This window comes from Melopsittacus undulatus, chromosome 6, assembly GCF_012275295.1.
Source record: "Melopsittacus undulatus isolate bMelUnd1 chromosome 6, bMelUnd1.mat.Z, whole genome shotgun sequence".
Lineage (NCBI taxonomy): Eukaryota > Metazoa > Chordata > Aves > Psittaciformes > Psittaculidae > Melopsittacus > Melopsittacus undulatus.
In genome coordinates this window covers 84,259,768-84,280,584 of record NC_047532.1, presented here as the reverse complement: position 1 = coordinate 84,280,584, position 20,817 = coordinate 84,259,768, and the positions used below count along the sequence as shown (strand labels likewise).

Genomic DNA, 20,817 nt, shown 5'->3' with positions numbered 1-20,817 from the left:
TTCTCAGACACATATCAAATGCTGTAAATGTAGAAACCAACAAGACACCCTTTAACCAAGTTCAGCACAGCTGCACATCTGTGGCAGTTGAAGTCCTGGTTGTATTCGTTAATGACAGCTCAGTCCTAGTGAAGTGCTGAAGATATTATGCCCTGCACACCCCTATGCACATCACCACCTTCAGAGGAAGTTATACTGGTGCAAGATGATTTCAGGCATTCTTCACTCATAAGCTAGATAATGCCTTGGAACAGCTGTAAGCCAGGACATAGAGGAGTGTTCCTTCTTTGCTACTATCTTGGAAAAACAAAGAAAGAACACAACAGATTCATCTCTACTGTTGCTGTTTCAAACCAAACTGCAAGGATATGTATCTGACATCAATTCATCCTTTTTTTCTATAAACACAGCATCATTTTATCCTCAGATTTATATATAAGATCACTCAAACAGCCACTGAAATTGACATAAGCAATGAACAGTTTATAGAAGAACAAAAGAAAAACTTAGGAAGTGCCAAATCTTCCTTTCTGGCACATCTGTGCCAATCCCATAGATCTCAATGGATGTAAAATCCAGGATCAATAGCCAGATTTTGGCCCTGTCTTTCCAGGTCCATTAAAACAAAGAAAAATAAGTGTGCTCTCACAGATACAAATCTGTATTACCTATACAAATGCAAAACAAGTGTGAATTTACACCAACTGAACAACAGATCCCAGGCTCTGAAGTACAGCATTTTACTATTATCCCCAGGAGAAGCAGCGATATTTACCAACACACCAAATTAGCATCAAAGCATTGTCTGTATTGCTCTTTGTCCAAGAACACCACCCTATTCAGCTGTTTATCAAGTACCTGTATCTTGAAATACAAAGAAAGCATGATGTGATCAGCAAGTCCATAAGCTGGACTGTCTCAAACAGACAGGCTTGGTATGAAATGGATGTCTCCAAGATACTTTCCAGATGTTTTTAATCATTAATATTTATTTTGAAAAGAAGAGGGGTCTAAATAAAAACCAGACTGTGATCAGTGAATGTAGCATCTTAAAACTGTCAGGAAATGTGTCATTTTCACTCCCAAATGACTTCTTCCAGCCTGTGCTTCAAATACAAAGGGCCTTCCCCAATCCCCTCCCCTTTTTAACTATTCCTTCCTATTCACACACCTGTCAGCAAATGGAACATGGTCTATTCCTCTGTGCTTGTTTTACAGTAGCTTTATTGATCTGCTTAATAACTACTCCCAATGAACTGCACTGTTAAATGCCTTAAAAACAAGATCTTTCCGAACAGCTCAGCTATCAGCAAACCTGACAATACTCCTAGACTATGTGCTTTCTTTCCTCAGCATCTTTAGCAGCAGGGTAACTACATGGTAAGATTTAAACCCCTTAAATTTTTCTCTGTTCAGTAAAAGAATTAACAGATGTTTCTCACTTTGTTTTCCAAGACTCTTGCTACATTGAGTAAGTGCCTGAAAACAAAACCCGTACATAACTGAAAAGCAAATGATACATTAATGATGTGTTCAATTAATATGGACTCAAACATGCCAACATTCATTCCAGTCTCTACTCATTGGTAAGGAGCTGTAACACACGCTGCAAGAATTGACAGACAGACTTGGCTTCTATTTTGATACTGCATTTTCAGCCTTTTTGATACTTTGTGGAACACACAAGTGTAAAACAGCAGCCATGGTGTACATTGGATGACACTGGGAGAAGTTTATACAGAGGCTAGCTAGGTACAGCTCCTGCAACATCCTTACAGAGCTCTGTCCAGCCAAGAATCAGCAGAGCATAGCTGTGCTTCCTGTCGTCTGCAAACGTTTATGCTCCTTCCATGCTGCTTTTACACCAGCTGAGGGCTGGCAGTGCAAAAACTCACAGCAACCGACCTGACAACATCAATCAGATTCTGGCTTCTTCATGCTACCAGAATTGTGCAAAGGAGTCAGTTCAGAGAAGAAACCTACCCTGTAACCACGTAATCAAAGCACAAACGATTGGTTAGTTTTCTTTCCATGTTCTCAAGGCATTAAGAGTGAACAAAGTTAGCTGGAGTGTATTAAAAGTGTATTAAGAACTCAGCAGAGTGATGTTATCTTGAGACCTACAGCACAGCATGCTTCCCCCTCACTGCAGAACAGCTGGACAGGGAAATAGATAGCACATCTTTAACATTTAATGCACCACACATAGCCTCGAGACTTTTGAGGTTTTGATCTTTACTTCCCTAAATCACCTAAGGAGCTTTTTAACCTCAGGGATTTGCCATGAACAATCCATTCACATGCTTAGGTTTACACCATCAATCAAAGCAACTGCAAGTTCCTGCTCTAAAAAGACTTGGGGTCTTTGAACAACTACTTTAAACCACAGTGGTATGAGCTTTAATAAATTCATGTTCAGAGATTTGCATGGGATACAGTCACAATTTACTAATAGGGTCTGTAGTAGAGTGTTATGGCTCAAAACTCTTCAAATGAAGTATGAAGGGCCTTCTGCTAAAGGCACATCATCTCCTGGGCAGAGGGTTTGTATGTATTTCAGTTCATGCCCACACATTTGATTTTAATGTTATGAAGACAACTCAGGGATATCTTTTTTTCAGGAGGAATATGAGACTGTTAGATCAATGTCATATCTTTGCAAAACTACATAAAGAATAGTATGAATAAATATTACTTGTTAAAACCAAGATATAATCAGATTAAATGTGCCGCATCCTGTGCTATCAAGGACCATTGCTACACTGACCCTAAAGCAAAGAGCTGAAAACCAAATAAAAGGGCATTTTGCTTTTATGACAAGGAAGCAACAAATGAACAATAAAAAGAATAATAAAAATCTGTCATTATTTTCTAGGTCAGCCCAGAGATGAAGTGAGTATCTGACCTGGTAAAGCATCCAAGACAGGGAAATTGGTTTGGACTCTTTCTCTAGTCCTCTGGGATGCTCTTCTGTCCTACTGTCAACCTTCCTCTCTCTGGCTCTGTTTCTCCAGCACAAGCAAATAGAGAAAACAAGGAAAAAAGCAAACTCCAGTTTCTGCTTCTCTCTGCCCTTGACAGGTTGGTTTTGATCTCCGCCACATTCCAAAGGAAGAAAGAGAAAGCAAAAAGTACATTCATGTTCCTAAAGAACAAGGCAGGCTCTGGACCATATTTGAAGCCTGAAGGAGCTCTTTTATCCACTGTCAATAAGAATTGTGCACGTCTATTTTCATTTGAGTCTTCTTATAAAAGCTGAGAGCCAAAAGGTGAATACTGAAGTCTGCAACAAGGTCAAATAAGCTGCTCAATAGTTAGGCCACTGCTTAGAGTTTTGGCAAGATTTTGCACTGCATTGTGCTAATTATGAAGGATAAAGATAGTATTAATCTTCTGCTTATAGAGCAAAGAGAGCTATTTCTTTAAAGATTAGTTTTCTAATGGAAATCTAAAATAATAATAGAATCATAGAATAGTTAGGGTTGGAAAGGACCTTAAGATCATTTAGTTCCAACCCTCCTGCCATGGGCAGGGACACCTCACACTCTGAAGAACAAGTAGATGGATTAAAGTCCATTTGGTTTTTAGTTTAGTGGAATGTTTATATGTGTAGAACCTCTGATAAAGCTTTTTTGGTATATTGGGTGGTTTGGCTTTATGCATTAAAGACCCTGTAAGACAGAAACTGCTTTGGTTTCTAATCAAATCCTGCAGAATGTCCCCAAAGCTCCTAGGAGAGCATTCAAAAATCACTCCAGCAGATGACCTAACATACAACTTTCTTCTCCATTCCTTTGCTGCAGCTGATTCACTTTCCTGCAAAGCTCTAGTAGATGGGGAGGCTCTGAGCATATTGCAGGGATCAGCACAGCCCCCCAGCCCCAAGTGCAGGTGGCCTCCACAAGATGAAAGGGCTCCCTGAGAAGTTTCTAGCTCTGTTTGCCATTTAAAATCAGGAGGGAAATCAATTCACTTCCCTGTATGTTAAAGAAATACGTTCAGGTTCTTTCATGGCATTAATCTTTTACACATAATATGAATATGGTTTAGTGGCAATAACCAAACCCATTAACATATCAGGAAAAATGCATCATATGTAAATTCCCTAATCTTAGGGGACATCTAATGGATTACATTCCAGCATATAAAGATGCAAGATTTATATTTCCCTCTAGAGATATTCCAAAATCCTATTACCAAGGCACATCTCCAAGGAGAGCAAGGAATTTGTTTTAATTTCACTTTTTACAAATCAAACCTCTTTTTAATCAGTCAGAACAGAGTGATTTTATGCAAGGAAATATATAAGAAAGAATAAATCACTGCAAAAACAACAGAGTCCAGAGGGAACAGGCAAACTTCGAAGAGAAAATAGAAGATGGACTAAAAATACAGGGAACAGATGTATAGTCTTTGAGTGCCTTTATTACACAGATGTATGCAGGGATAGTTTGCTCCCAAATGAAATCAATAGAAAGTTGACTGTTAAAAAGCTGGACCAACAACTGAATTTAGCCTTTTGGGCTAATCCAAACTTCCATGAGCATGCTTTGCTACTAATACTGGCTTTTGACTATAGCTTCAGACCTGTGTCGTGTTTTCCTCTTTTAAGGCTGATTTCTGCTCAGCTACAGACACACAAGCTCAGTGAGTGGAACCTGACTACACATATACATGCCTGTCTGCAGAATTCATCTGGCACTGGCCCCTTCTCACATCCACAGCTGTCTTTCCCATACAAGCCCTTACAGACTCCTGAGTCAAATCACACACACAAGAACATTACTCTTTAAGATTGGCTAAGATCACAAATGATTCATATTTTCACCAAAATTCAAGAACCACATTCACAAATACAAGCTCCATTTCTAAATACTTTCAGAGCATCTTAAGTGCATTATCAAAATTGTTAGGCACCTGTTTTAAGCATGTGCCTTTGTGCTCGGCTCAAGTAGGATCCTGTAGGGTTTCACAAACAGCTTTATCACAATGTTAATACACCACTTAAAACGCTTTATTCTGACCTTGCTTGCCTCTAAACACCATTCCATCACTGAATCCTAACCAGCTTTGGTATCAAAGGAAAATGCGATTCAGACTCAAAAGAAATCCCACAGCTTCAGCACAGAGTAAATAATACACATCTGCAACACACCTCTTGCCATTTAAGCTCAGGGCACCACAGTCCTCAACAGCACCTTCAATTCTGCCTCTCCAAATGAGAGATCTACCTTCAAGGAACTGAAAGGAAACCTCTGGAACTTCAAAGCTGAGCAGTTCTTTTAGAACCAAGGTGCACCACAGTTCCTCAAGGTTAGCAGAACTCCCCAACATTAGAGTTTCTCAACATTAGAGAGAACACAGGCAGCCAGGTGAGACTAGAGATGTACATTCACAGAAGAATATATAACAGGAGCGAGAAAAGCACATGAAAGCTCTTTCTGATAAACATTCAGAACAACCTTAAAATGCACCAAAAGAAAAAGTTTTAGGTCACTTTTAAAGGAATTTGCACTTCTTTTATGAGAATATTTGTCTTGGATAGGGTGAGCATCAACGGATCAATACAGCACCAATGTAGACATACATTACTCTATCAATCATGTATTAACAAGAGCAGCAGCACTTTGTATTTAATACCCATTGTAACCAATTAGTGCTGCCATCCCCTGATGTTACAGAAGTTCATTCCTTTAAATTGCCATGGAAGTAATTTCTACAGTTATAAATGAGAAGCCGCAAACTGATTTACATGTAATAACAGTATCACTAAACCTTTCTTACCACGTTCAGTTTTCCCCATCTGTTACCAGAGTGGAAGCTTAGGATCTATTTCTCCCAGAAGGGGACTTACCCAGCTGGACATCTATAACAGTTGGCTGGTTCTCCATGGGGAACAATGGCTTTGGAGGTTTGTCTGTGAGTAAAGCTAGAAAAGAAAATGAGAAACTGCAATTGAATAATTGAGACCAATGACTGCAAAAGAAAAGCCCTCTCACGTAAGCAGTCAAATACTTGGACACTTGATGGCATATTAACTTTCATTAAATAATACAGCTGCTACAATGCCAATGAGTTACCATTTTCCTAGGGGCTGTTGTGGCCCCACTGACTACACAGGAATGAGTTATTTAAAGAACTCCATTCTTAAAACATCAAAACAAGCTCCATCTCTCACTTCTAATCTACATATAACGACATCAAACATCTTAGATTCTCACCTTGCAAAGTTAACAATTCATTTGAAATGCCAATCAAACCAGTGTGACCAGTCCCAAAGCAGTACTTAGATGCTCAAAGAAAACTTGCAAGTACAACCCCAGGAGCTTCACACCAAACCTACACTGCCTCCCTCCTATCCACCCACTTGAGGCAATTGGACCTCTTCCCAAAGCCTGGGAAAGGGGGTGTCTCTAAGAGCAGGAAATTGAGAGCACCTGGTGCTTCCAGGTGACTGCTCCAGGCAGTAGGACAGCCACAGACACACTACAGGCTTTATGACCTGGTTTGAGAGCTTAGTGATGGACAGTGCAAATAGGTTTTGTGAGTTGAGGCTAGCTTGACATAAATGTGTATTCCTGGAGAACAGGTTTTAACCAAATACAGAATCTTGCACCACACGAAATTAAGCTTTTCAAACTTAATTCAAAGCCTTTCCAGTTGAAATTCAGCACCTGAAATTACTTGATCTGTTTGCAAAATGAATGTGCGTTTTTCAACAGAAGGCTAAAGCAAAATTGCTCTGATGTCCTCAGAAACCTCAGCATTTTGACAGGAAACAAGCCTACCCAGAGGTTCATTAGCTTAAGCTAATGTTGCCCATGGCTGGGGCACCAGGTCTTCCTAAGCCAAGCACAAGGAGCTTAAGCTCTGCAAGCTTCTAGCCTGCTCCCAAGGCAGCCTGGCATGCAGGGGAGGCACCTCTCCCCCAGCCTGCTTCACCACAAGCCAATGGTCCAACACACCTTCCCCAAGGCTTTAAAACAAGCTGGCTGAGTGGCTGAAGCAGAAGTGCAGCAGTCCCACCTCTGATGCACATTAGTTTTACTAATGTGGCTCTGATAACCTGCTATCAAATGTGTAAAATCAGAGATAGCCAAATCATTCTGCTACCAAAAAAACCCATAAAAATCATAAGCCTACAAAACATTTTTACATCTACAGAAAAGGACAAAGATTGTATTACAGAAGATGTACTGAGTGTAACTGTTTGATTGTGATTTACAGTTAATACTGGTTTTTAAACTCCTTAAGCAGTGATTGCCAGCACAATCCACTTCCCCAGTTCCATGTAAATGAAACTGTGGTTCCTTCCATGATTTACTTATCACAAAACAGGCATTTTGGTAACAACCCAGCTGCTAGCATCTCACATCAACATCATGTGTGTTTGTAAGAACTCCTTGTAACAGTTTACCCACAAGGACAACCCAGCAACCTCTGCAGTGATTTCAACATGTTAATAAGACAAGAATCACAAGCAGGACTCAGAATGAAAGATAAATGGGAACTTCTGTTAATGAGAATTCAGCACTTCAAAAATGCTCATACAGTCACAAGACTGACCCAGAAGTAATACCAAGGCTACCTGTACTATTGCATTACTTGGGGATTAGCCCAGGAGCAGAACATTTCTGGCACAACCAAATAATTAATTTGCTATACTAATGCACCTAGGTCATCTGAATGTCATTAGAGAATAAGACAAAAGTACTGCCAAACCTCCATCTGTAATCACAGTCTAACTGCTTGCTTTTTAAAGAGTTTCAATCCTAACCAAAGCTGAAAACTTGTGAGTTTTGGGCATCAAACTCAAGGAATTTTGGAACACATTCCACTGACGATATTTTTTAAGCAGTGTATGCTCTTAAATATCAATTTAGAAGTCTTCTAGCAAAACACTTTTGAGACACTTATTCATAAAATTCCCTGCATCCAAAGGGAGCTCGATACCTCTTCCTCCAACTTCTCCACAAATCCCACTCTAATTCAAGCAGTTTTTCACTTGAAGGTCACTCCTGTCTCCAGCAAAGCTCATTCCCAACACTGCAGGAAAAAAGTACATTCTCCAGGAAGTCCCAATACACTGATAGCCAGAACCTTTGGTAAAGGGAAACATGAGAGCAAGAGTACCTTTTCTGTTCAACAACTAGAAGAGCTCTGCTTTTCTTACACTCTAATTCCTCATGTGAAAAAGCCCCGTCAATAAACAGTAAGTTAGCAAGAAGCAAGAGCCACTAGACTAGAATTACATTAGCTGAACTGTAACCTGCTGCCAGTGAGAAGATGAATCTCTTCATACATATTGCCTGCCATATCCTTTCAACTCATCACAGAAAATTAGAGGTAGCATCATCTGGATCCGACATCTGCTGAGAGGGAAACTCATCACTAGAGTCACAACCTGACAATATTGCTTTTCTGCAGTCTTGGGTTTGGTTTCCTTTACAGAATCCCAAGGGTTGGAAGGGACCTCAAAAGATCATCCAGTCCAACCCCCTGCAAGAGCAGGGTAACCTGGAGTACATCACACAGGAACTTGTCCAGGCGGGCCTTGAGTATCTCCAATGTAGGAGACTCCACAACCCCCCCTGGGCAACCTGTTCCAGTGCTCTGTCACTCTCACAGTAAAGAAGTTCTTCCTGATGTTAACGTGGAACCTCCTATGCTCCAGTTTACACCCATTGCCCCTTGTCCTACCACTGGATATCACTGGAAAAAGCCTAGCTCCATCATCCTAACACCCACCCTTTACATACTTGTAAACACTGATGAGGTCAGCCCTGAGTCTCCTCTTCTCCAAGCTAAAGAGACCCAGCTCCCTCCCTTTATTGGTTTTTATACTGTCTAGGCACACTTCCTCATAACGCCTGCTGGAAGGAGACAGGAAAAGGAAATACTACACAGGTTTTAAACCTTTAACCATGTTCATAACTGCCTCTGTGCAAGTGAGGTCAGCGACTGCTTCAAGGAAAGAGCCAAAGGTTTTAGGAAATGCATTTTGGATGGAGGGATTGGAAAGGTCCCATGGGCCACAAAGGGGTTTGGGGATTTAATAATGGTACCAACAGAATCAGCCCCTTTGTTCAGACTAGGTCAGAATAAGCCACGCTCTCACTGACCCTTTCCAGGACTCCTTCAGGAGACATTATGATGTGTTTTAAAGGGGAATCCCAAGGCTCCCCTAAACCTTGCATCCCAGCTGAATGTGCTCCCTTGTGCTTTAAGAAGAGCCTAAACAGAATTTCCCGTTCTGGTATATTACCAACACTTTTTTAAGGCTTTTGTTGCTACCTTTAGGTTTTTATTGTATTGTAACTTTTCATCTTTGGTACTAAGTTTTACTCTGTGCTCATTGTAGGACATGGAGAAAACTTGCTGGGGTAGCTGCATCCATGCTGTGCCAGTGTGCTCAGGCTTTCCTTGTTTAATGTGCTTTTCATATCTCATTCCCACGCATACCCCTTGCAACCCAATCTGATCAGGTCTCCCCCCATGTCTCTTAGCTTTACTTGCAGTCTCTGGTTGTTTTCCAAATATGCTTCTGTATGTCACATTTTAAATGGTTATATTTTGCCATATTGTTCTTGGAGAGCAATCATGATAATGAACTGGCAGCCTGTCAGAGCTCTTTACATAGGAACTGAAAAAGCCCAAAGGGATTCTGAGTCTAGAAGGCAATCAACTGCTGACTCTTCAATGTCATCTGTGTTTACAGAAAACAAAAGCCACTTATTTTAGAGGTCAGACATCAGATCACTTATTCTATGAAATTCGTATTTCATGTTTCTTAAACAGGAACCAGTACAAGATATTCCCAGCTATGATCTCTTTCATCATCTCTGGACTTAAGTCCACAAACAACCTTTATTCAACAGCCCATTCCTCTAAGAGAAATGCCCTCAACTGTCAGAATATATCATCAGAACAACAAAAACAACAGTTTTACAGGTGTGTGGCACCCATTTCCAGCCTTACTAGAAGCAGAAGCAGACAAAAAGTTAATGCTGTTACTGTATCAATCTGTCTTTAATAAAGCTAATAGTATTATGCACTCTCTTCTAATTCTTAATTTACTTTCCAACAAAACCACTTGAAATTAAACCAGCTAAATGCACTGCAAACACTCTATTATTAAAGGTACAGAAGCACCTCTGCAAAGAAATATGACTAGATCTCACTGTCACAGGAAGAGCTGAGACAGAACTGTCCACCTCCCCTCCCTGTCCCCTCCAGCCCCTTGGAACATGCCATGCCCCTGGAAGGGAAGAACAGTTTAGAACAGCAACACTGATGTTACAAATGGAAGAACCTACCCCTCTCCTGAGCATGATCCATGGTTCATCAACCCAAGATGAGATTATTCAAGAGCACTAACACTTGAATGTGGCCATCAAACACCACACACCTGCATACAAACTGCATCAGACAAGCCACTGTCCCCTGAAGGTTACAAAATACACAAGGCAAAAGCTTCAGATGCATCTCAAGCTTCTGAGCTTTGTCCCATGGTTACCACTGGGCATATGCCACCTGGGACATCACTCAAGTTGGAAATCTACTTCTTTATCCAGATGCACCTGGCAATGCAGGTGCCTCCTATAAGAGCCTGGTGGACATGGCCAGAGGCTGTTCTGCAGCCAGAGTCTTGCAGTGCCTTTTCCTCCTATGCTTACATTCACTCCATTAGAAAGTAATACCCAAACTTCAAATCAATGCTCAGGTTGTTGTGATTTCAACAACACTTGTCATGGAGTTTTTTTCCATAAGAGATTTAAAGCACTGTGTTGTACAAATCAATAGACTAATCTGATCCTCTACAAGTGTTCACCCAGGTGCATCTTGCCCAGGACACACGATACTTACAGCCTCCCTCTTCCCTAGGCACAAGGAATATGTTGTCCCAAAAGTGCCTCAGAAAAGCAGAGAAGAGACCTACAAAAGATTTGGTCCCTCCAATTAGTTACACAGTCATCTTCGGCAGACAAGGGAAAGCATGACTTACTGCATGGGGCAGTGTCTAGCTACCCACAGGATCTATGAAGAGGAAGAGAACAGTCCTGAAGTAGCAGCTCCTGCTTCTAAGAGCCAATGCAGTGTAAGAGCTTAGATGCTCATTTTTTCTCTCCATATTCTTACTGTTTCAACAACGTCCCATTCCATATTCAAACACATATCTGACACACTAATGAGCTCTCTTGAAAAAGCACAAAGCAGTTGTCAACAAATTGCCTTAGGATATCATTACTTATGGAAAGCAATGATAACCACCTAGAAGAACTACCAGGCATCTCAGTAAGCACCAGCTCCTTCACAGTTTATTTGACACAGCTCTATTTCCCACCACTGTTTCTACCTTGCCTCTGCAGCAGCCTGACAATACTGTCCCCACTCCAATCAGGCTTCTCTTATGGCAGTCATGGTGAAAGACAAACAGCGCAAGCTGTTGCTACAGTGAACACAAGTCTTTTACCACAACTGAGTGACTCAGCTAAACACAACTTCTGAACTTAGTGCAGATCCCCTTCCCCTGTGCCATGGAAAGACATACTCAAGCCAATAGGTATCACCTGTGCTCCAAGGACCTGATCTGCTGCCACAGTTAGCACTCAAGACCAGGGTCATGCATGGAATTCCAGCTGCTTATGACTAGATGGGGCTCTTTTTTGAGGCTAAATATGTTAGCTTGCATGTGGCTAACAACTGGTCAAATGCTGGGGAAGTGCTTTCTTCTTCTTTCTTGTGGCAAGTACCCAAAGCACATTTGCTCTTCTATAATTTTGTTATTGATGTACCTCCTGGACATTTGTTCATGTAATTTGCGATGATGAAAGGAAGAAGCATCCAAATAAGAAGCAGAATGCAGGGAATCTAACAAAATTGTTTCAAATCTTCTATGAGACAATTAATGCCAACCTACTTCCTTCAGTCAAAGGATCTGGCATTTTCCCCCATTAATTAACACAAAGCCTCTAGTATCATTCAATCAAGAATCTGGCTAACCTTTTGACAGCAGAACTGATCTGTTTGAATAGCATCCTCTGGGGCAAATAGCAGCACGCCAAATCCTTCATCTGAAACTAGCTCATTTCCAAGGTTAAGCTTTTGTTCGCTCCTAGTTCAAATACACATGCTTCCAGGCATGACTTAGATCTTGGCATCTCAAAATCTTGGCAGTGACATTGCAACTTTCACACCATAGATGAAGATGGAACTAACTGTGTGCAAAACGCTAAATCAGTCCTTTAACCAGAGGGTACACGTTGCTAAGAGAAGCTCAGCATTATACCTTTAAAACCCATGTACCTAACTCCCTTTGGCTCTTCTGAAATCCCAGCTTGTGCCAGCAGACTTGTCAATGGTTGACAGTAAAATGCTTCAGGGCTGACCTGCTACTGCTTTATTTTTAATGTTGATGCTTACACCTAAGCAAATGCGTGAGCCAATTGTGCAGATGTAAATGTAAATGTGACAGCTATAGTCTTGGCTGCCAGGGACTGAACTGTGCACTTGCAGAGTTAAAAGCTTGTCTGAAGAGTAAGGGTTCCCCCCTGGATATATAATAAGTATACTTTATGGACTGAGCCTCTAACACATTCACCTGCAGGTCCAGCTCCAGATCAGAACAATTACTTCCCATTTTCTTGGCACAGCAGTAAATTACCACATCAGGCAAAAAGCAGTGGAAACCCACATAAAGCAACTAATTCATAGAAATAAAACCTTTGTGAGACTGTGTTTATAAGGGCACACTGTTCCCTGATGAGCTGTATTGTAGGGGGTTTTACCAGTCAGTCAAAATACTCTTCAGCATTTGGCTACTGGGCTGCCTTTCCTTCACCACATAATCAAGCTGACAGAATGACTGCACCTCCATCCATCATTTGCTTCAACAGAAATAAAGCCATTGGAACCAAACATTGTCAAAGGATAAGTGTCTCCATCTTTGAAAAGATTGAACACTTGTTCTCAATAAGCTGAAACTCAGAACTTGTATAGAAGCCAGGAGTCACTAACCAGTGACAAAGAGTTTTTCTCTATTTATTACTATTTGAGCAGGAAATGCTTCTTTTGGGACAATGGGGTGAAAAGATACAGCAACTGGATGCCTCCTCCTCTGCCACCATCACTATCAATTTAACTTCTTGAAAACTACCTAGGATGGAGAGTGCCTTAATGCACTGTTGGGTCTGCCTCTGTGGGACAATTTTCTGCAAGAAGGAGTGCAGCATTTTGATATTAGCAGTAAATAATTGGAATTCATCACATGAATTCTTTTTATGACATAGAAAGGACAACACAATCACAGTTTTAAGGAAGATGCTGTGTCCATGCTGAAATGCAGTTCACAAGGGACAAGAATGCTGAGGCACTCAAATGCTCTTGGATCATTACTGGCTTTGATTCTAACCCATTACGTCCTCAATGACTTGGAACAGCCCCATGTTTGAGAGGTCATACTACTGGCACCAAGAAGACGCTGGCCATGACTGTAGTCCCTTGACTTTTGGACCAGTCAGAATTCTAAACACAAGCTGTGTCTGTCCTGTTCTTGGCAGCTGCTCCAACAGTTCATGCTGCAGGCATGACCTTGCAGCCTATGGTAACTGTTTAGAACTAGTAACAGCAGCTGGCAATGCCAGGCATGAAATCATTGCTGAACAAGTCTTGCTGACAGTCTTCTCACCTAAGATGTCCTCAACTACTTCACTACTGCACACAGATGGCAAAATCCCACAAGGTGCCCATCACAAAGTAATTACAACAGGCTGAACACTTAGCACTAGTGCAGCATACATGTAAAACACCAGTGGCAGCTGACTGTTACGCATCTCCTGATGTGAAACACTCGGTGACACCAATGGTATGGATCACTATCAGTACGATCACTAGAGTCATTGCAAGGTGGGTGCTGGAAAGTGGAAGAGTTCAGTGTTAGCAGGGCTCTTGCTGTACTGATGCTCTCCAGTTTCCTCACTCTTATGGCTGCCAACACACCTTTCTGTTCACTGCATTTCTAAATTTCATAGATTGGATTACACTGTGCATGATCATTTTATTCTTTTCCTATATGTGGATTATACAGCTTTCTTTTATGAAACAGGCATGAGTTTCATCTGAAGTAGAGGAGGAAAAAAAAGAAGTGTAATAAATTGTTACTAAATATAAATTGCATTTCCCTGCAATATAATTCAGGAAAATCTCAAATGGAGTGTGCTTTATTTAATGATCTGAGTGTATTTAACACAAAGGACACATCATTTCAGCTGCACTCAAAATGTTTCTCTTGGACTCTGAGCAGAAATAAGATGCTTGAAATTACCCTCTTTTTCAAGGAGATGTGCAAAGAACATTTTATGACATTTTATGTTTTGGCTTTTTCAATTCTCTTTTCTTTCTCTCTTATAAAAAAGTAAAGAAGTGGTGACAGATGAAGCCAGATCCCATTATCCATCGTGAAGGGACAGCTGGAGACTTTGCATGCAAATGAAAGCTATCATTCTTGTCAACCTAAAGCCAGAATACCAAAAGCCTAAAGTCCACAACCAATTCATAGTGCATGATAATTTGCCTGCTCGTGCACGGTGAACTACTACCCCAAAGCACAATCCCAGCAACATGAATTATCATGGAGCTGATTTTATGCAACGTTTTAATAAATGTTTTAATAAAACCCAAAGTAATCCATTATTCTCTGAAATTAAAATCCTTGTATTAAATATAGAATCATAGAATGGTTTGGGTTGGAAAAGACTTTAAGATCATCTAGTTCCAACCCCCCTGCCACGGGCAGACACATCTCCACCTTAGACTATGTTGCTCAAGGCTCTGTCCAACCTGGTCTGGAACGCTGTCAGGAATGGAGCATTCACAACCTCCCTGGGAAACCCATTCCAGTGCCTCAGCACCCTCACAGGAAAGAATTTCTTCCTTATATCTAACCTGTACTTCCCCTGTTTCAGTTTGAAACCATTCCCCCTTGTCCTGTCACTATAGGCCCTGATGAAGAGTCCCTCCCCAGCATCCCTGTAGGCCCCCTTCAGATACTGGAAGGCTGCTATGAGGTCTCCACGCAGCCTTCTCTTCTCCAGGCTGAACAGCCCCAACTTTCTCAGCCTGTCTCCATACAGGAGGTGCTCCAGTCCCTGATCATCCTCGTGGCCTCCTCTGGAATTGTTCCAACAGTTCCATGTCCTTTTTATGTTGAGGACACCAGAACTGCACACAATACTCCAAGTGAGGTCTCACGAGAGCAGAGTAGAGGGGCAGGTTCACCTCCTTCTATCTGCTGGTGTCATGCTTCTATTGATGCAGCCCTGCACACAGCTGGTTTCTAGGCTGTGAGCACATGCTGAAGCCGGCTCATGTTAAGTTTCTCATCAACCAACACCCCCAAGTCCTTCTCCTTGGGCTGCTCTGAATCTCTTCTCTGCCCAACCTGTAGCTGTGCCTGGGATTGCTCCCACCCAGGTGTAGGACCTTGCACTTGGCTTGGTTAAACTTCATGAGGTTGGCACCGGCCTTGACTGGCTGTCAAGGTCCCTCTGGATGGCATCTCTTCCCTCCAGTGTACCACCCAAAACACACAGCTTGGTGTCATCAGCAAACTTGCTGAGGGCACACTCAATCCCAATGTCCATGTCACTGACAAAGATGTTAAACAAGACTGGTCCCAACACCGATCCCTGAGGGACACCACTCGTTACTGGTCTCCAACTGGACATTGAGCCATTGACCACAACTCTCTGCATGCAGCCATCCAGCCAGTTCTTTATCCACCGAGTGGTCCATCTGATGTCTCTCCAGTTTAGAGGCAAGGATGTCATGTGGGACAGTGTCAAACACTTTGCACAAGTCCAGGTAGATGACATCAACTTTGCCCCTGTCCATCAGTTCCATAGCCCTATCACACAAGGCCACCAAATTGGTCAGGCAGGATTTCCCCTTACTTCACCTAATTGCCATGATTAGTGAATCAAAAGAGAATTATTGTAGACAATGGATGCAAGCTGAACTAAGCCCCTATGGTACTATACCTAGGCAAAACTTTGAATGCTCTTTTGAGGGGTGGGCAAAGCCATTTCTAAGCTTTGTAGCTGCCTCCAGCCAGTGCACACCACAACATGGTGAAGGAGGAGCTGGTGTCATTTTGCTACCACTCCTGGTTTGCTGTTTCAGGCAGCTGCAGGGCTTCCCTGTGCCCTGAGGTAGCCTCAAGTCAAAACCTTTGCTACAGACCAAACATCACTCTGCAGTTTCTATAAGCATAAGACAGAGCCACTGAAGATCTACATTAAAAATGTATTTCACCTGAAGTCTCAAAGGCAGTGGAAACCATTTAAAACTTGTACTTTAGCCATGATTAGGTGTTACGCAGTGTAACAGCTTTGATGTTCAGCAGGACCATTACAATTTCAAAGCTGCCATACCACAAACAACTTTTAGATGGGATTTCAATTGGAATTTTCTTAGATTAATGACATTCACACATAAGAAACATGGGTCATCTCTTGCCAATTGATTTTGCTCCACAGGGGGTTAATGAGTATGTTTCACCCTGCCCTAGCCAGTCTATTAATCCTGATACATTCTTTGGATTAACACCCTGGCTTCCAAAGCTTGCTATGATGATCAACAATGTTACAGTACTTGACAAGGAAAGCCTTTGCACAAAACGTTCATGCAAAATTGATGTAGATTCCTTCTCCCTAATTTGTCTTCAAGAACTGTAGCCAGGTTTAGCTATAGCTTTTTGTTTTCCATTTTATCACTGAAGAAGTTTTGAATTGTATCATTCACTAAACATATGTAGCATCGTTGAGAAAAACCTGGGCTGAATCATGTCATTATTGGTTGCATGAGAAGGAAAATGAATATAAGCAGGCATAAGATAACCATGTAAAGAAATAGAGAAAAAAAACCCAACAAAAACACCATGGAAAGAGCCAAAAACATGAAGCAGAGAGAGGAGAGGGAGAGGAGCCCATCTTGTTTTCATCAGCAGTGGACAGTGACATCAATATGCTGACCAAATAGCAGGATACTCCACCTGCCCCTGCCTGAACTACTTGCACATACACAGAATCCTGGGGAGGGGGTTCCATTCTCCTGCAATTTCTCCATCCTACTGCCAGGACACAAATCCCCACAGTTCTTATCCTTCAGCCACTGGGATACTGATGGTGAAACAACTCAAACCAGAAATCACTTTCTTTGGCTTCTACATTTCTCTGCTGTTCTCAGAGGCCCATTCATTACTCAGTTTTAAGGTTTTCTGCTGGTTTTTCCCAGCAGCCAGATACAAGTTTTGTACCAGGAATGTAATTTCTGAGACATTTTTCATGAAATTATGTCAGCTTGTTGTAAGGAACCTGTTTGACACTTCATTTTCCTGTTGAAAGTGTCTTCTGTTTGTCATGTGTTGAAGCAATGTAAGATTTTGCTTTGACATTTTTAACAAGAGAACAAGACAATTCAATCTGTTCTAGGTAGTAACTGCCATTACATTTAAACTACATCATTCAAATGAAACTCAACATACTATTGTGACTGCCATTTTATACCTAAGTATGACTATGTAGTGCTACTGCCCCAGATGATGGAACAATGTCACGCAACAAAGTCAGTCATTTAAAGAAGACTCCACACACACACACCCCCTAATATTCCACTAATGCCACCCTAAAGCTTCTGTTTCTTTCTGAACCAGTATTTTCATGTGGCAATCTTCAGATGTGCCTTTATGAGAGGTGTTTTGAGAATTTGGGTTTTTGCTCCAATGTAAAATGATTACAAAATCTAGAAAAAAACCCACAAGTTTCCTCCCAAATCCAAAATAGAAAATTCTGACCATCTATAATACTTCAGTCCCAAAGGATGGGAGAAGCTGATGCACAAACTCAGCAGTGGCAGTGTAAGGATCAGTCAAGATCTTATTCCTTGTCATGGTCATCATACAATGAGTGTGACAACCTGCTCCTTTTGAGGTACATGGAATTGTTTTACCCACAATAAACACATCTAAGGAGCATCACAGTTTCCCAGGAGGTGAATAATATCTGGATTAGTAATCACAGGACACAGAATTTTAAAGGGGTATTATGGAGATAATCTAACTACAGGGTTAGAGGTGGGAAATATTCTCACTTTCTCACCAGATTTTAATTAAAGAAAATATTTGTGTGTCAGCACACAGGCACTACACAAAGATCTATCACTTATCTATAAACCATATGGTTTATATATTCACTTTTTATGTATTTATATATAAATACATAGTCATATATTTACATATTCACTGCTTTCTACAGAATCAGTGGATTAAACAGAGAAAGGAAGAGTGGGGTTTGTGTGGTGGATGTTTGGGTTCTTTCTCAGCAGTAAAAGGACAGTGGCAGTGTACAAAGGTGTTATCACAGAAGCAAAGCCACAGTGCAGCAGTAATGTTAGATAAGTTTTTAAGACAGAATGTGTGTCTTAATCGGTTATTATTCTCAGACTGTGTCTAAGGACTACTTTCTGTACCATGCTTTTGTTGATTATTACCCATCCAGAGGTAGGTCCCTCTATATTCATTACTGATATCACAACAAAAGGGAGTATTCAAATGCAACTGCTGGACTTGGCTCCATTTCAGATAATTCACCAAAGTAAAAGTCAGAGACGTCTCCCAGCTCTTGGTATTACTCTGCAATGATGTAGTTCCTTACCAAGGTGCTGTAAAGGGATCTAATATACTGTAGTGTGAATAGCCACTTTTGGCTGAATGCATCGTGATGCTATTTTTTAACTGCTCCAAAGCTCACATTCAGGGAATTCTGAGTTGTTGCTGGAATGCTTCTTTTCTCCTCCTGCATACTCTCAAGTTTGTGTATCTCTTTCTCCTGGTGAATAAGCACCTTCATGTTCAAAAGTAGTCTAATCCAGAGCTCCATAAAACAGTTAAATTATTATTAACACCACATACTGATCTTGCAAGGAGTTGAAAACTCCAACTCAATTTCATATCAAAGCAATGGAGCCTTAAGCTTTTGCGCCTATGAATGATGAGCAACATTACTTCAAATGACATCCTTTGTCAGAGTTGCTTGAGCTAAAGACAGAGTGAATCCATTTGTATAAATTGTGGCTTCACTGCTGAAAGATTACAAAAATATATGGTGCTATCCTTACGTCTCAAACCATTAATATAGTTAAAATATGCCGTCTTATCCCAGGAAGAACTAGCAAGTCCTTAAAACACTATCATAAATCACAACTAATTCACTAAATATACAATTCCAACAGCAATAGAAAAAGAAAATACAGTATAGTATATCATCTGTCACTACATCAAACATCTCTATTTTTCAATGGAAAATGCGACTCAAGATTTCCAAGGTCTATGATATAGATGGTACATAACTGACTTCCTGTTCCACTGGGATTAGTCCTTTGTTTTCCATTTGTCTGATAGAACCAAAGCTAGATATTTTTATCTGGAAAAGCAAACCAGCATTCATTTCCCCCACAAGAAAATATGTCTGGATGCTATAGTTGAGTCCTTGAAGTACTTTAAAAATGATCAGCAAAAGATATTTTGATCCCTCAAGCATATACAATAACTGATTTATTAGAATGATACTTAGATTTTATACTGCCAGGGTATCCAAAATCATTACAAGGTGTGGGCCAGAAGTCTACTGTACTGTACAAAAAGTTCCTGCCCACTGGTACTACCTTTTTTGATTCAGCTTACTGCCTTAACAGTTGCATTCTCATCATATTATGTCATAGTTCAGAGCAATGAGCATTTCACTGTGCAAGACTGAAGGTCACACTAACGAAAAGGAACACTAATGGGATGAAAATTAATATCGTGGGGACAATAAATCATTCTTGGGATCCTATTTAATTGATCATTTTGTAGCTGACCTTGCTGCCACGGAAGTCAATGCCAAAGCTTCCACTGCTGTGGATATGAACAGGATTGGGTCCTTTAAAGTATGGCATGTTTTATGAATATTGAAGGTAGCATATTTTGCACTAGAATTTTCCTTATTACTTCTCAATTCAAAACTTCACCAAGAGTGCCAAACTGCGGTATAAAAGCACCCCATAATACAGTACATTAATTTAATACACGATACATTTTCCTGCTAGCAATATTGTTGTCACATTTAATACACAGATGTCTAACAAAGCAAATTCTCTCCATCTTCAACATTTCCTTTAATAATATGTGAAGCTCCCCTGAGGCAATCAGAGTCCTCCCTGAGACCCAGCCCACAGCAGCACAATGCCCACAGCACCACAACAAAGGACTCAGCAATGGGATTTATGCTTACTTGAAAAGGAAACAAACCAACAAGGATTATTCTGCAGTCGTGTCTTTTAGGTTGAAGAACCTGACTTAACAGAGTCTGATGAGAGTCATGAGAGAAAAAGGCAGCTCAGGAGTCACTGTGCTTGCCTTGGCCACGGTGGCCAAGGCAGATGCTCTTTACCATGACCAAGCTGAGCTGGCACCAAACTGGCTTTGTAGGAACTCAGGCTGTGTCTGAGGAAATTGCTCATTCTCTTTCCTCACGTTATCTTAACTCAAGAGATGTCTCTGTCTCTTTTGTACACTGATTGCTGTTAGTCACAACAAACAGGCTTTGATGAAGTGTTTTCAGAGAAGCATGCTTTTCTCCCTGGTGCTCGTCTCTGCCATGTCAGCATATTTGGTAAAGCTGGATTGGGGTGAGCAGCATCCACTGGGGAATGTTCAAAATCCCTGAATCCACACTATTCTGGAAGCAAACAGCACCACAGAGTGTGCTCTTTCTGTCCATT

General features: G+C 41.1%; 1 protein-coding gene across 3 annotated transcripts in view; it reads right to left on the bottom strand.

Annotated features, from left to right (window-relative positions):
* Positions 1–20,817, bottom strand: part of IL1RAPL2 (interleukin 1 receptor accessory protein like 2) — a 344,758-nt gene that overhangs the window by 92,954 nt on the left and 230,987 nt on the right. For all 3 annotated transcript variants that reach the window (XM_034064325.1, XM_034064327.1, XM_034064326.1), the window contains one exon: positions 5,855–5,929. In XM_034064325.1, the coding sequence (XP_033920216.1) occupies positions 5,855–5,929 (75 nt within the window). The remainder of the gene's footprint in view (positions 1–5,854; positions 5,930–20,817) is intronic.